General features: G+C 41.9%; 1 protein-coding gene across 1 annotated transcript in view; it reads left to right on the top strand.

The window, feature by feature from the left end:
- The window catches only part of LOC143909176 (calsenilin-like), a 75,135-nt gene that overhangs the window by 17,941 nt on the left and 42,412 nt on the right, over window positions 1-14,782 (top strand). Inside the window, exon 4 of the mRNA XM_077427079.1 lies at window positions 940-1,010. Within this exon, the coding sequence (XP_077283205.1) occupies window positions 940-1,010 (71 nt within the window). The remainder of the gene's footprint in view (window positions 1-939; window positions 1,011-14,782) is intronic.

Here is a 14,782-nt window from a genome sequence, read left to right as displayed (position 1 = left end):
GATGGTATTAAACTTTATCAGATGTATCGATTACAAATTTTGTATTCAAATAGTAGTGACTTAGTGGGTAGAATAGTTTTGCTAATTTTATGAGGAACCGTTTAAACAATGGAATCAGAAAAATGGGCACACTATGTATGACAGGAAACGATCGACTTGGAGTCAGAAATATCCAATTCTGACCAGAAATATCCAATTCTTCAGAAATACTTCCAAATAAATTCTTCTAAATCAAGGTCAACCCAAAACTTGAACTTGGGAACCCCTCGGTGGTTATAATTAGCGCAACTACCGAGATTTACTATTGGCTTGTACTAATTTGCATGGTCAACCATTTACAATATTAACTTTTTTTTTAATATTTGAACTCTACAAAAATCAGATCAGATCATTTTTCTTTCTTTCAATATATGTATTGTAATACAATATAATATTGTACATATATAATATAATTCCAATATAAGTTTTTGCTTGGTAGAAAATACTATGAACCTAATTTGGTATCCCTTAATGTCTTACTAAAACTGATAATGAAATAAAGCAAACAGGGAGGGCTAAAATTGATTACATCACATCCGAATGACCGCAACTGTACTTCAAAACCTTACATTGGGATAAGCAAATTCGATTTACACTTAAAGGAAACTTAAGCATAGCCCAGAGGTCTAATTTAAAATTAATATAAAATATTCTGAATTTTTTTACGCTTTATAATTTGTGATTCACGATAAAACTTGTCTTTTGATCGAGTTTGTTGTGCGTTCGACGCGAACCACTTCTCAATGACGATGGTAAATAATTGATTTAGCCCCGATCGAACCATTGTGCAATACAATCGTCGTAGGCTTCGATTTTACCTCGAAATATACAATGCATAGATATCATAGATATAAGAAAATATTTTAAATAGTATAAATTATAATTTAAATTTATTTTTAGATGCTACGAACTACGCGCACTACGTCTTCAACACAATGAAACAGACGCAGAGTGGAAAGATTAGTTTCGAGGTGAGTAGAGATTAGTGCTTTATTTTAATGTGCATATCATCATCATCGTCTGAATGTATGTAAATTGTACACGTGTGTACATAAATACGGATATGCTTTCGTTCTGAAAGATCATTTGTCTTCCGATACCAAACCGCAACATATGTATAACCACTATAATATAATAGTAGTATAATTCTATATATGTACATATGTATGTATAACCAGTACAATATAATAATAGTAATTTATCTGCATCAAAATTTTGTTTAATTAAATTTTCAGAAATGCATAAAATACATTACGATCAATTCAATTGTATTCGTAGTGGGAATATCAATTAATTGTGCACATGCATTTTTATTCGATCATTATTTGGATAATGGACCATTCAATACAAAACTTTTAATGACTATTCTATATTCACTCATTATTCATTGTTCACGCATTGTTTTCGGATATTCTGATCATCAATGAATTTATAAATATAAATAGATTGGTGAATATGAACGCGGAATAATATGTTTATATTATTTAATAAAAAAATTGGCATGAAAATTATCTACAAAGAAATTAATTTATATTATGAATTTCTTAATACCCGTACTGTGATCAAAATAAGCTGCTTTGAAAAATATTTTTTTGATGACTCGATAATCTGTTGACTACCTTTTTGTTTAATTGTTTTATTGACGTGGTGATCCAACGTTTTACAATATCTAAATTGTCTTCACCCAAGAATATTTCTCATCCTGGGTTAAGACCGCACTTATATAATATTAAGTAATGCAATATTCTGAACCCAGAGTATGTAGGTTTATTTCAAAATTGTTCACTTTAAATGACCGATACTATACATTAACCAGCAGCATAGAACAATGTATTGCATGTAATGCTTTCAATTGTGTGGTCACGAGTTCAATCCCTGGCTGTGGTGCTTAGATATGTGACTCCGAAGTCAACCGTTTCCTATTTGAATTTGCCAATTTATCTGATTTCATTTAAACGGTTCCAAGAAGTTGGGAAACCTGTCCTATTTCTCGCAAAATTTAAGTTTGCAGCATCTCTAATCTGCTGATTAATAAAATGATGAAAAACTGTCCATATATTTCGAGTTTTTCAGTATCTTAAAATTCACCGATTTATAAAATGCTGCAAAAATTTGAATTTATCAAGTTTGTCAAATTTATCCATAGATGTCTCTATGATGCTGTGTAAAAATTACTCTATAAATTGTTTATCGATGTTTATAATTGGCCAGGAAGGCGCATTGGGGTTAATCTGTTAGGCCTGTCTGATATGTACATCTAATATATAATTTCGAAAGAGACTTTGTAAGTATGTATGTGTATATTGTTGGTTCGTAAATCCGTGACTTCATCGAACAAATGAATATTCAAATAAAATAAAACTATTCAAATAGATATAATAAAATTTTTACTATTAGATTGGCCATGTTTAAGCGGTTTATATTACAAATACCGAGCGAGGCCGGGTAAAAACACTAGTAGTATATATGCATGTATGTAAATAAATAAAAATACTTTTTGTTTTGTGCGTGTCTTGTCCGATTAATCGATATTTATTATGACAAAAGTTTAATCGCTTTTCTTATATCGTGACTATGGCTATCTATCAAACATTGAAGTTCGGTTTGTACGTATGTGTGTGTGTGTTCGAATGCAATCTCGGTTTTATTCTAACCGCTGTTTTCGCTGATTTTTCGTGCCTGGAACGAGTTTATTCGACTTGAAAAATGTTCCAGTTTTAAGTCAGAACTCGATAACCCGTGCACGACCATAAATTTCGACCTTTTCGCTGCAATTCTTCCCCGAATCGCTCTTGGCTGCGCACTCCGATCAGGGACTATGGCGACTGTGCACTTTCGTTTGAATTTCATCGAAATTGGCTTGTCGGCCTAAATTTAATGCCAATTCTTGCATTTGAGCGCGATAAAACCGAAGCAAACCGCAGCTTCCCAATTTTCGTATGCAAACTAGTATGGTATATATTCGGTAATTGTATTTGGAAACTTTATGTATGTATATTTCAAGTTAGCAAGTGCTTAATGCTCGGGTAAATTAGCGTCGCTCACCATCACCGTTATTGTTATCAATGTTGTAGAGCTTAATCTAATTTCACCGTAGCACAAAAGACTTAGTAATCGTATAAGACGTTCGGGTAAGACGCACAAACAATGAAAACTCGGTTTTCGCGTATGTTGAAATCATTCAATGTTAAAGTGAACGAAGTTGAAAATTAATCTAATTTACTTGTCAATTAGTGAAATAAAAAAATAGTTTTTTGTATTTAATTTGGCTTTTACGAGTAAGTTTTGTTTATATTTAGATTTAGCTTAATTCTATATTGTAATTGTGATTATTTGAAATAAAAATGTTCATACATTTCGTTTTGCACTTTGAATACCGTTGGATAATCCTGCAATTTATTCTTCTACGAATGCAATTTGCATTTAAATATGTATGTATGTATGTACATATGTAGAGTTTAAAGTTGTTAATACCCCAGTCGACTTTTCTCCTTAATTCCCTATCGATTGTGGGAATTTTAAGCGGTCATTTTATTTTGTATTCTCTTTGTGCTGGCCGTAAGTTTTTATGTCGGAATTAAACATTAAGCGGATAACCTTAAAAAATAGTCCGCTTATTACCAGAGATTAGGGACCTTTTCTTTTTTCGTGTTATTTATGATGACAGACGTACGGAGAGCGACGACAAGAGTTGTAGTCGTTGGGTAATCCGACGAATATTCGTCTGAACGAATGTTTTTATTTTTCGTCTGGGAAATTGTTTTTCCGATTTCCCCTAGCGATAAAGTGCTCGATTTTCAAGGAAATGACATTTTATCTAAAGCGGGAACGTAACCATCGCTAAATCGTGAAATATGTGCCTTATTCCCGAAAATTTCGTCAATGTTAATTTTTCAATAAATTTAAATTTAATAAAGAAGGCATAATCGTATAAAATTTCGATCAAAATGGAAACACGTTTAAATTATTTCTCATTTTTGTAAAATTACATTGTCCGTGAAATTTGAAAGTGATAAAACAATCTAAATAAAAATAAACATCTTGATATGAAATGAAAATTGTGAACGAATTCTCGCTTATACGTATTTTGTGTAGCAGTGAAAACAAATAATCAAAGCTTTCCGTGAGCTTTGTCTGACTAAGCATTGTGTTATATATTGTTGATTGGTCGAATGAGATAGAAATGATAACAATTTCTACTAAAAAAAAAAAAAAAATTATTTAAAGATAACGATGTATTTTTCTTTCGCTTTGCAAAATTCCATTATTGAATTTTATTACAACAAAAATACGTATTTACTTGTATTCCACGTATTTAATTCTTCCTCTTTTTAAAATTTAGTATTAAATGTGTCCAAATGATGAAAGGGCTAATGTGGATTAAAAGCTTCGAGTCAGATATAGATATATACATACTACGAGACACCGCCAAATCCGTAAAATGTTTAATAAATTTCAATGATATACAAAATACAAAAAAATAACATTGAAATTGTGTCCATTATCGAATAAATTTAACTTTGATATGTTTAAAACCATTATATGATACCTTTTAGTTTATTGAACTTATATTTCATATCTCGAAGCCTTAGTTTAATACCAAATTATATATGTGTATATAAAATTTGGTAAACACTTATTCGATTTTTCCACCATTATTTTTTTCGACCCTATGTAAGTGTGTTCTTCACGAAAAAATTCAAGAATAATGCTTGTTCCATCGTGATAAAAAAAAATTTAATTTAATAAACCGGGAGTGATATTTTTTTCCTGTTGGAAAAGTCAAAAATATTGTGACCATACAATTTTTTCCACACCACTGAATGTATCAAGCTGAAGATTTACATTTGTATTCTTTATGTACTGACTTATTATATATTCTTAATGTACGTTATATTATTATTTTTTGAGTTGATAATTTTTTGGTTAGAATTCGTAAACTGAAAGTAGTAATTTTATTAAATCAATAATTCATTATTTTATTTTGAGCTTTTAAATTATTTCTATGTTCTTGATATTTTTCTTTATAATATGTATAGTGATGTTAATTAACAAAAAATTTTGAACAAAATCGGACAACTGGAAGTAGAACTTTTGTCTTGTGTAAGTTTCCCTACATTTGCGCTCAATTTGTATCTAAAATGCTCTCATAGCCGGATTGTGTGAACGTGTACATATGTACATAAGTTTCATTATCATATTTTGATTTTTATAATCTTTATATTCTTCAAATACATAAATAAATTTGTGGATTGGTCACATCCGAATTTTTACATACCTCCTTTACGTTTCACATGGCTTTCGTGTCAGTGGTCATTTTTATCTCTTATCCGATCGTTTTCATACTTTGCCATATTGCTCATTTTGGTCATCAATACACGTTAATGCCATTACGTTGGAGATAAAATATCGTATACAACGCGTTTTAAACTTCTTGACGTTTAAAACGCTTGTGTAAATCTTCTTGACGTTTAATAAGCGTTCGTCCCGTATCTTCCAACCTGTTCGCCTTGATATGGCGATATAAAATTTTAATTGTTTAAACGCCTATAATTCACTCTATATTTTATGAAATTTGCTCTATTGGTTCTCGTTATCTCTAATATATAAATATTTATAGTTTTAACTCTCATATGTATATATAAATTTCAAATTTGGCGTGTAGCTTCTTGTAGGGTAATACACGATATATATTGATTTTTGGCCAAATATGTCATTATTTATAGTGTGTATCATATAGAATTTCATATTTTAACTCCAACTAGATGACTCAACTTTATTTCTGTACTAGCTGTATTACCCGGCTTCGCTCAGTGTTTATAATATAAACCGCTTAAACATGACTAAGCTAATTTAATTAAAAAAAAAAAAAAATTAAAAAAAAATTTAAAAATTAAAAAAAAAAATAAAAAAAAAATAAAAAAAAAAATCAAAAAAAAAATTAAAAAAAAAATAAAAAAAAAATAAAAAAAAAATAAAAAAAAAAATTTTTAAAAAATCAAAAAAAAAAATCAAAATTTTTTTTTGCCTTCTAGGGCTTCGCCCTCGGCGCCCCCCTGAGCCTTTGCCTTCTAGGGCTTCGCCCCTCCACGCCCCATGAGCAATTGCCGTTTAGGGCTTCGCCCCCCTTAGTTAATGCCTTTTAGGGCTTCGCCCCTCCGCACCCCCATGATTAAATGCCGTCTAGGGCTTCGCCCCCCGCGCCCCCAAGATTAATTGCCGTTTAGGGCTTCGCCCCCCTTAGTTAATGCCTTTTAGGGCTTCGCCCCTCCGCGCCCCCATGATTAAATGCCGTCTAAGGCTTCGCTCCCATGATCAGTTGCCTTTTAGGGCTTCGCCCCCCACGCCCCCAAGATTAATTGCCGTTTAGGGCTTCGCCCCCCTTAGTTAATGCCTTTTAGGGCTTCGCCCCTCCGCGCCCCCATGATTAAATGCCGTCTAAGGCTTCGCCCCCATGATCAGTTGCCTTTTAGGGCTTCGCCCCCCGCGCCCCCAAGATTAATTGCCGTTTAGGGCTTCGCCCCCCTTAGTTAATGCCTTTTAGGGCTTCGCCCCTCCGCGCCCCCATGATTAAATGCCGTCTAAGGCTTCGCCCCCATGATCAGTTGCCTTTTAGGGCTTCGCCCCCCGCGCCCCCAAGATTAATTGCCGTTTAGGGCTTCGCCCCCCTTAGTTAATGCCTTTTAGGGCTTCGCCCCTCCGCGCCCCCATGATTAAATGCCGTCTAAGGCTTCGCCCCCATGATCAGTTGCCTTTTAGGGCTTCGCCCCCCGCGCCCCCAAGATTAATTGCCGTTTAGGGCTTCGCCCCCCTTAGTTAATGCCTTTTAGGGCTTCGCCCCTCCGCGCCCCCATGATTAAATGCCGTCTAAGGCTTCGCCCCCATGATCAGTTGCCTTTTAGGGCTTCGCCCCCCGCGCCCCCAAGATTAATTGCCGTTTAGGGCTTCGCCCCCCTTAGTTAATGCCTTTTAGGGCTTCGCCCCTCCGCGCCCCCATGATTAAATGCCGTCTAAGGCTTCGCCCCCATGATCAGTTGCCTTTTAGGGCTTCGCCCCTCCGCGCCCCCATGATTAATTGCCGTCTAGGGCTTCGCCCCCCTTAGTTAATGCCTATTAGGGCTTGCGCCCCATGAGGCTGGGCCCCACGGGGCTGCGCCCCTTGTGGCGCCCCCTTTTGAGCCCCATGGGGCTGCGCCCCATGAGGCTGGGCCCCCCGGGCCCCCTTCGGGGCTCCACGGGGCTGCGCCCCTTGTGGCGCCCCCTTTTGAGCCCCATGGGGCTGCGCCCCATGAGGCTGGGCCCCCCGGGCCCCCTTCGGGGCCCCACGGGGCTGCGCCCCTTGTGGCGCCCCCTTTTGAGCCCCATGGGGCTGCGCCCCATGAGGCTGGGCCCCCCGGGCCCCCTTCGGGGCCCCACGGGGCTGCACCCCCTTTTGAGCCCCATGGGGCTGCGCCCCATGAGGCTGAGCCCCCCGGGCCCCCTTCGGGGCCCCACGGGGCTGCGCCCCTTGTGGCGCCCCTTTTTGAGCCCCATGGGGCTGCGCCCCATGAGGCTGGGCCCCCCGCGCCCCCTTCGGGGCCTCACGGGGCTGCGCCCCTTGTGGCACCCCCTTTTGAGCCCCATGGGGCTGCGCCCCATGAGGCTGAGCCCCCCGGGCCCCCTTCGGGGCCCCACGGGGCTGCGCCCCTTGTGGCGCCCCCTTTTGAGCCCCATGGGGCTGCGCCCCATGAGGCTGGGCCCCCCGGGCCCCCTTCGGGGCCCCACGGGGCTGCGCCCCTTGTGGCGCCCCCTTTTGAGCCTCATGGGGCTGCGCCCCATGAGGCTGGGCCCCCCGGGCCCCCTTCGGGGCCCCACGGGGCTGCGCCCCTTGTGGCGCCCCCTTTTGAGCCCCATGGGGCTGCGCCCCATGAGGCTGGGCCCCCCGCGCCCCCTTCGGGGCTTCACGGGGCTGCGCCCCTTGTGGCACCCCCTTTTGAGCCCCATGGGGCTGCGCCCCATGAGGCTGGGCCCCACGGGGCTGCGCCCCTTGTGGCGCCCCCTTTTGATCCCCATGGGGCTGCGCCCCATGAGGCTGGGGCCCCACGGGGCTGCGCCCCTTGTGGCGCCCCTGGCGGGGCCCCATGAAGCTACTCGCCTTGCGCCCCCGCGGGGGTGAATCCATTGAAACGAAAAAAAAAATCGGCGCCCATGGATCGAAAAAAAAAAAAAATCGAATCACGTGTTCGATGACGTCACCGATCTACGGACGAAGACGACGAAGACGACGAAGACGACGACGACGACGACCAAGGATATTTACATACAAAGTCTCTTTCCAAATTATAGATTAGACTAGCTGTATTACCCGGCTTCGCTCAGTGTTTATAATATAAACCGCTTAAACATGACTAAGCTAATTTAATTAAAAAAAAAAAAAATTTAAAATAAATTTAAAAATTTAAAAAAAAAATAAAAAAAAAATAAAAAAAAAATCAAAAAAAAAAATAAAAAAAAATCAAAAAAAAAATAAAAAAAAAATCAAAAAAATTTTTTAAAAAAATCAAAAAAAAAAAATCAAAATTTTTTTTTGCCTTCTAGGGCTTCGCCCCTCCACGCCCCATGAGCAATTGCCGTTTAGGGCTTCGCCCCCATGATCAGTTGCCTTTTAGGGCTTCGCCCCTCCGCGCCCCCATGATTAAAAGCCGTCTAGGGCTTCGCCCCCCTAAGTTAATGCCTTTTAGGGCTTCGCCCCCCGCGCCCCAAAGGTTAATTGCCGTTTAGGGCTTCGCCCCCCTTAGTTAATGCCTTTTAGGGCTTCGCCCCTCCGCATCCCCATGATTAAATGCCGTCTAGGGCTTCGCCCCCCTTAGTTAATGCCTTTTAGGGCTTCGCCCCTCCGCGCCCCCATGATTAAATGCCGTCTAAGGCTTCGCCCCCCTAAGTTAATGCCTTTTAGGGCTCCGCCCCCCGCGCTCCAAAGATTAATTGCCGTTTAGGGCTTCGCCCCCCTGAGTTAATGCCTTTTAGGGCTTCGCCCCTCCGCACCCCCATGATTAAATGCCGTCTAGGGCTTCGCCCCCCTTAGTAAATGCCTTTTAGGGCTTCGCCCCCCGCGCCCCCAAGATTAATTGCCGTTTAGGGCTTCGCCCCCCTTAGTTAATGCCTTTTAGGGCTTCGCCCCTCCGCGCCCCCATGATTAAATGCCGTCTAAGGCTTCGCCCTCATGATCAGTTGCCTTTTAGGGCTTCGCCCCCCACGCCCCCAAGATTAATTGCCGTTTAGGGCTTCGCCCCCCTTAGTTAATGCCTTTAAGGGCTTCGCCCCTCCGCGCCCCCATGATTAAATGCCGTCTAAGGCTTCGCCCCCCTAAGTTAATGCCTTTTAGGGCTCCGCCCCCCGCGCTCCAAAGATTAATTGCCGTTTAGGGCTTCGCCCCCCTGAGTTAATGCCTTTTAGGGCTTCGCCCCTCCGCACCCCCATGATTAAATGCCGTCTAGGGCTTCGCCCCCCTTAGTTAATGCCTTTTAGGGCTTCGCCCCCCGCGCCCCCAAGATTAATTGCCGTTTAGGGCTTCGCCCCCCTTAGTTAATGCCTTTTAGGGCTTCGCCCCTCCGCGCCCCCATGATTAAATGCCGTCTAAGGCTTCGCTCCCATGATCAGTTGCCTTTTAGGGCTTCGCCCCCCACGCCCCCAAGATTAATTGCCGTTTAGGGCTTCGCCCCCCTTAGTTAATGCCTTTTAGGGCTTCGCCCCTCCGCGCCCCCATGATTAAATGCCGTCTAAGGCTTCGCCCCCATGATCAGTTGCCTTTTAGGGCTTCGCCCCCCGCGCCCCCAAGATTAATTGCCGTTTAGGGCTTCGCCCCCCTTAGTTAATGCCTTTTAGGGCTTCGCCCCTCCGCGCCCCCATGATTAAATGCCGTCTAAGGCTTCGCCCCCATGATCAGTTGCCTTTTAGGGCTTCGCCCCTCCGCGCCCCCATGATTAATTGCCGTCTAGGGCTTCGCCCCCCTTAGTTAATGCCTATTAGGGCTTGCGCCCCATGAGGCTGGGCCCCCCGGGCCCCCTTCGGGGCCCCACGGGGCTGCGCCCCTTGTGGCGCCCCCTTTTGAGCCCCATGAGGCTGGGCCCCCCGGGCCCCCTTCGGGGCCCCACGGGGCTGCGCCCCTTGTGGCGCCCCCTTTTGAGCCCCATGGGGCTGCGCCCCATGTATTAGCTGTATTACCCGGCTTCGCTCAGTGTTTATAATATAAACCGCTTAAACATGACTAATCTAATTTAATTAAAAAAAAAAAAAAAAATTAAAAAATTAAAAAAAATAATAAAAAAAAAATTAAAAAAAAATAAAAAAAAAAATCAAAAAAAAAATAAAAAAAAAATCAAAAAAAAAATTTAAAAAAATAAAAAAAAAAAATCTTTTTTTTTTTTTTGCCTTCTAGGGCTTCGCCCTCGGCACCCCCCTGAGCCTTTGCCTTCTAGGGCTTCGCCCCTCCACGCCCCATGAGCAATTGCCGTTTAGGGCTTCGCCCCCATGATCAGTTGCCTTTTAGGGCTTCGCCCCTCCGCGCCCCCATGATTCAAAGCCGTCTAGGGCTTCGCCCCCCTTAGTTAATGCCGTTTAGGGCTTCGCCCCCCGCGCCCCCAAGATTAATTGCCGTTTCGGGCTTCGCCCCCCTTAGTTAATGCCTTTTAGGGCTTCGCCCCTCCGCACCCCCATGATTAAATGCCGTCTAGGGCTTCGCCCCCCCTAGTTAATGCCTTTTAGGGCTTCGCCCCCCGCGCCCCCAAGATTAATTGCCGTTTAGGGCTTCGCCCCCCTTAGTTAATGCCTTTTAGGGCTTCGCCCCTCCGCGCCCCCATGATTAATTGCCGTCTAGGGCTTCGCCCCCCTTAGTTAATGCCTATTAGGGCTTGCGCCCCATGAGGCTGGGCCCCCCGGGCCCCCTTCGGGGCCCCACGGGGCTGCGCCCCTTGTGGCGCCCCCTTTTGAGCCCCATGAGGCTAGGCGCCCCCTTTTGAGCCCCATGGGGCTGCGCCCCATGAGGCTGGGCCCCCCCGGGGCCCCACGGGGCTGCGCCCCTTGTGGCGCCCCCTTTTGAGCCCCATGGGGCTGCGCCCCATGAGGCTGGGCCCCCCGGGCCCCCTTCGGGGCCCCACGGGGCTGCGCCCCATGTGGCGCCCCCTTTTGAGCCCCATGGGGCTGCGCCCCATGAGGCTGGGCCCCCCCGGGGCCCCACGGGGCTGCGCCCCTTGTGGCGCCCCCTTTTGAGCCCCATGTGGCGCCCCCTTTTGAGCCCCATGGGGCTGCGCCCCATGAGGCTGGGCCCCCCCGGGGCCCCACGGGGCTGCGCCCCTTGTGGCGCCCCCTTTTGAGCCCCATGGGGCTGCGCCCCATGAGGCTGGGCCCCACGGGGCTGCGCCCCTTGTGGCGCCCCCTTTTGAGCCCCATGGGGCTGCGCCCCATGAGGCTGGGCCCCCCCGGGGCCCCACGGGGCTGCGCCCCTCGTGGCGCCCCCTTTTGAGCCCCATGGGGCTGCGCCCCATGAGGCTGGGCCCCACGGGGCTGCGCCCCTCGTGGCGCCCCCTTTTGAGCCCCATGGGGCTGCGCCCCATGAGGCTGGGGCCCCACGGGGCTGCGCCCCTTGTGGCGCCCCTGGCGGGGCCCCATGAAACTACTCGCTTTGCGCCCCCGCGGGGGTGAATCCATTGAATCGAAAAAAACAAATCGGCGCCCATGGATCGAAAAAAAAAAAAATCGAATCACGTGTTCGATGACGTCACCGATCTACGGACGACGACGACGACGACGAAGACGACGAAGACGACGACGACGACGACCAAGGATATTTACATACAAAGTCTCTTTCCAAATTATAGATTAGATGAGATAATTCTTATTTGAATAATTGATAATTTAGTATGTTGAGACAATCAGAGAAACATCGATAGTATTTCTGAAATGAGTATTGCCAACCTTCGTTATATGTATGTATGTACATAATATTATATTATAAAAAAATAAATAGAAAACACCACAATAATCGCAATATTGCACTGCATATAAATAACGTCATTTATTTGCGCGTCTGTTGTCCCATTTCGCATACCTTATGTTTAGTACGAGCCCCATTTTATTTACTGCTGATATATTACCGAAAGCTTTGGAATTCCCTTCGTATAAACAACTTTATTTGCAAGCGAAAAATAAAATATTTCTAAGAACAATACGGCAATGGGAGATGGAAAACATGAGATGAAGACGTTTTATAGGATTTTCCGGGGAACAAAATGTTATTTGGCAATCGGGTGAAAGGTTGACGCTAATTTTATTATCGAGGCGTCAAACGTATCTAAAAAGGGTATTGTAGATGGATAATAAAGTCAACTTACACACATAAATCGTTGAGATATGGGCGCAAGTCCTCACTATACAGCCTCTTTCGTCTACTGCTGGCCGACTATATGGTTTTTTCATGAGTTTCGACCGCAGGAATTCCATAAGAATTACATCTATGTATGTATGTAGTATCCAGTCTGGGTCAGCGAGCCTTGCCTAATTCTGTTTATTCGTCGATAATAACATTGAATTCCCATCCTGACTAATCCAATATAGTCCACCGTAATGAAATTCGCAAACTGTAGTTCCACCATAATAAGAAAGTACCCAAAAACTCCTAGACCTTTCTCTTTACCCATTTATCCCCTTTCAATAAGGTATATACATATGTAGATGTACATATTTGTATATTTTATTGGTAGTATTAAGATTTTGATAAATGCTTATACATATGTACGTTTAAAAAAATATTTTTACATGTGAAAGCAATTCGTAGAATTGATTGTTCTGAAATGAAACTACAAAATATTATTACTTTGAAAGTACTTTTACTCTTCGATGTTTTATTGAAAATAGTTATTTTTGTTATTAAGGGAAAATATCAGAGTATGTTTCATTGATCATATTTATAAAGACAAATTTTCATTGCCTAAAATAAAATTATATTCAACTAAATTTACTCTTCCCTGTGACAGCAATTGTCCTGGCGTTTTTTATATCGGGTTATGATACGAGTTAACTCAAACCGAGTCACTCGGACGTTACTTGTAGCGTTATTATGTACATACATATATTGTGTTTTTACTTTATTTATTTATTTATTTTATTCTAAACAGACCATTGTGGCATCTTATTGTTTATCTTTAAAAGGCATCTTATTGTTTTCTTTATTTTTTTTCTATTGATACTGTTTTCTTATATTATTATTACTTGCTAGTGTTGTACCCGATGACATATCATCGCATGAGTGTTGGCATATTTAATACTAAAAAAAAAATTGTCGGTTCAATCCGCACGCGGTCGAATTTTTTTCAAATAACTTTTAAATATATAATATTTAATTGTTTAATATAAAAAAAGGTAAAAACTACCTACCTACCTACATGAATACAATATAAAACACCAATAGAAAAATTAATTAATTTAATAAATTGCCAATACATGGCAGTAAATTCTCTGCCTAGAGGAAATATTGGTAGCAAATAGTATATATATAATTTTTTTTTCTTTTGTTATTGGATTTAGAGGTTTAGCTGTGACATACATACAATGTGTGCCGAATCGAAACGAATATTATAGTATGGCGAGCGTTATCTTAGACAGACAGAATAGCGATATTATATGATTTACTGAAATAAATTTTTACTTGTACAAAATAAAATAAAAGTAACGAGACAAGTTCCGAGTAACCAAATTAACGGACTCAGTTTGTTTCACTCGTATTATTCACAAAGTTTTTTAAACCAGTATTATTCACAAAGTTTGTTTGTTAACAATTAATTTAAATAAAAATAAATAGCTATTCATACTTAAAATGGGACGTAAGTACCTCTATATTTGAAAGTTTTAGTAACTAAATACATATGTATTTACGTAGAGTATAAAATCAAACAAATAAAACTTAAGGATTTGTAGATGTGTTTGTAGTGTATGTATGTATGTATGTATGTATGTATATATTTGCTATAAATTTTATACATATGTATATATTTTAATTTAATACTTTCTAATAAAAGCACACCCGCAACATCTATTTCTCCCGAAATCCGATTCTGTAAATGAAATTCGACCCACCTGCATAAATGATCAAACACGCACTCGCGCGAAAGCTCGTCAACGCAAAACAGCCCACCGTTACAAGATTGACCGCGAAAGCTATCTCAAAATGTTCACAACGTTGGAACGTGCCACACAAAGCTTTCGAGCGAAAATTCCAATGATAATTCGCATTCAAAAGCTTTCATGAATGCTCCCCGTCCGTCTGCCAGACATTTTCAGCGATTGCGGAATCTTTCAGAACTAAGTACACGCCGTTTCTAACGACGTGTAATCGAGACCTCCTGTCGATGAAAGCTTTAACCTCTCCTCCCGCCACCTCCATTCAAAGTTTTAAGTTAAGCGCAAACAAAAAAATCTCATATTAAAAAAGTTATCGTTTAATTATCACTCTATTCAACGTGAACTTGATACTTTAATTAATTTTTTCCCATCGCAAGTGTGGTAAATTCAAATTTTTTTAATAAAAGTCACATTATAATTTACGAGACGTCCGTTATTGTAATATAAATCTTACCCGGTCACGATCGTCTGCATATTTATTTAGAAAAAAACTTTTATAAAATTTTCCTGCGAAAAAAGACCGCTTATAACTCGCACTACATGTTGAAAAACTTGTCTCTATTTTAAAACATTTCTTTTGAACTGTTTT

This window comes from Arctopsyche grandis, chromosome 3 (assembly GCF_051622035.1).
Source record: "Arctopsyche grandis isolate Sample6627 chromosome 3, ASM5162203v2, whole genome shotgun sequence".
Lineage (NCBI taxonomy): Eukaryota > Metazoa > Arthropoda > Insecta > Trichoptera > Hydropsychidae > Arctopsyche > Arctopsyche grandis.
The sequence above is the reverse complement of the archived record's forward strand: the minus strand, read 5'-3'. Positions and strand labels throughout refer to the sequence as shown.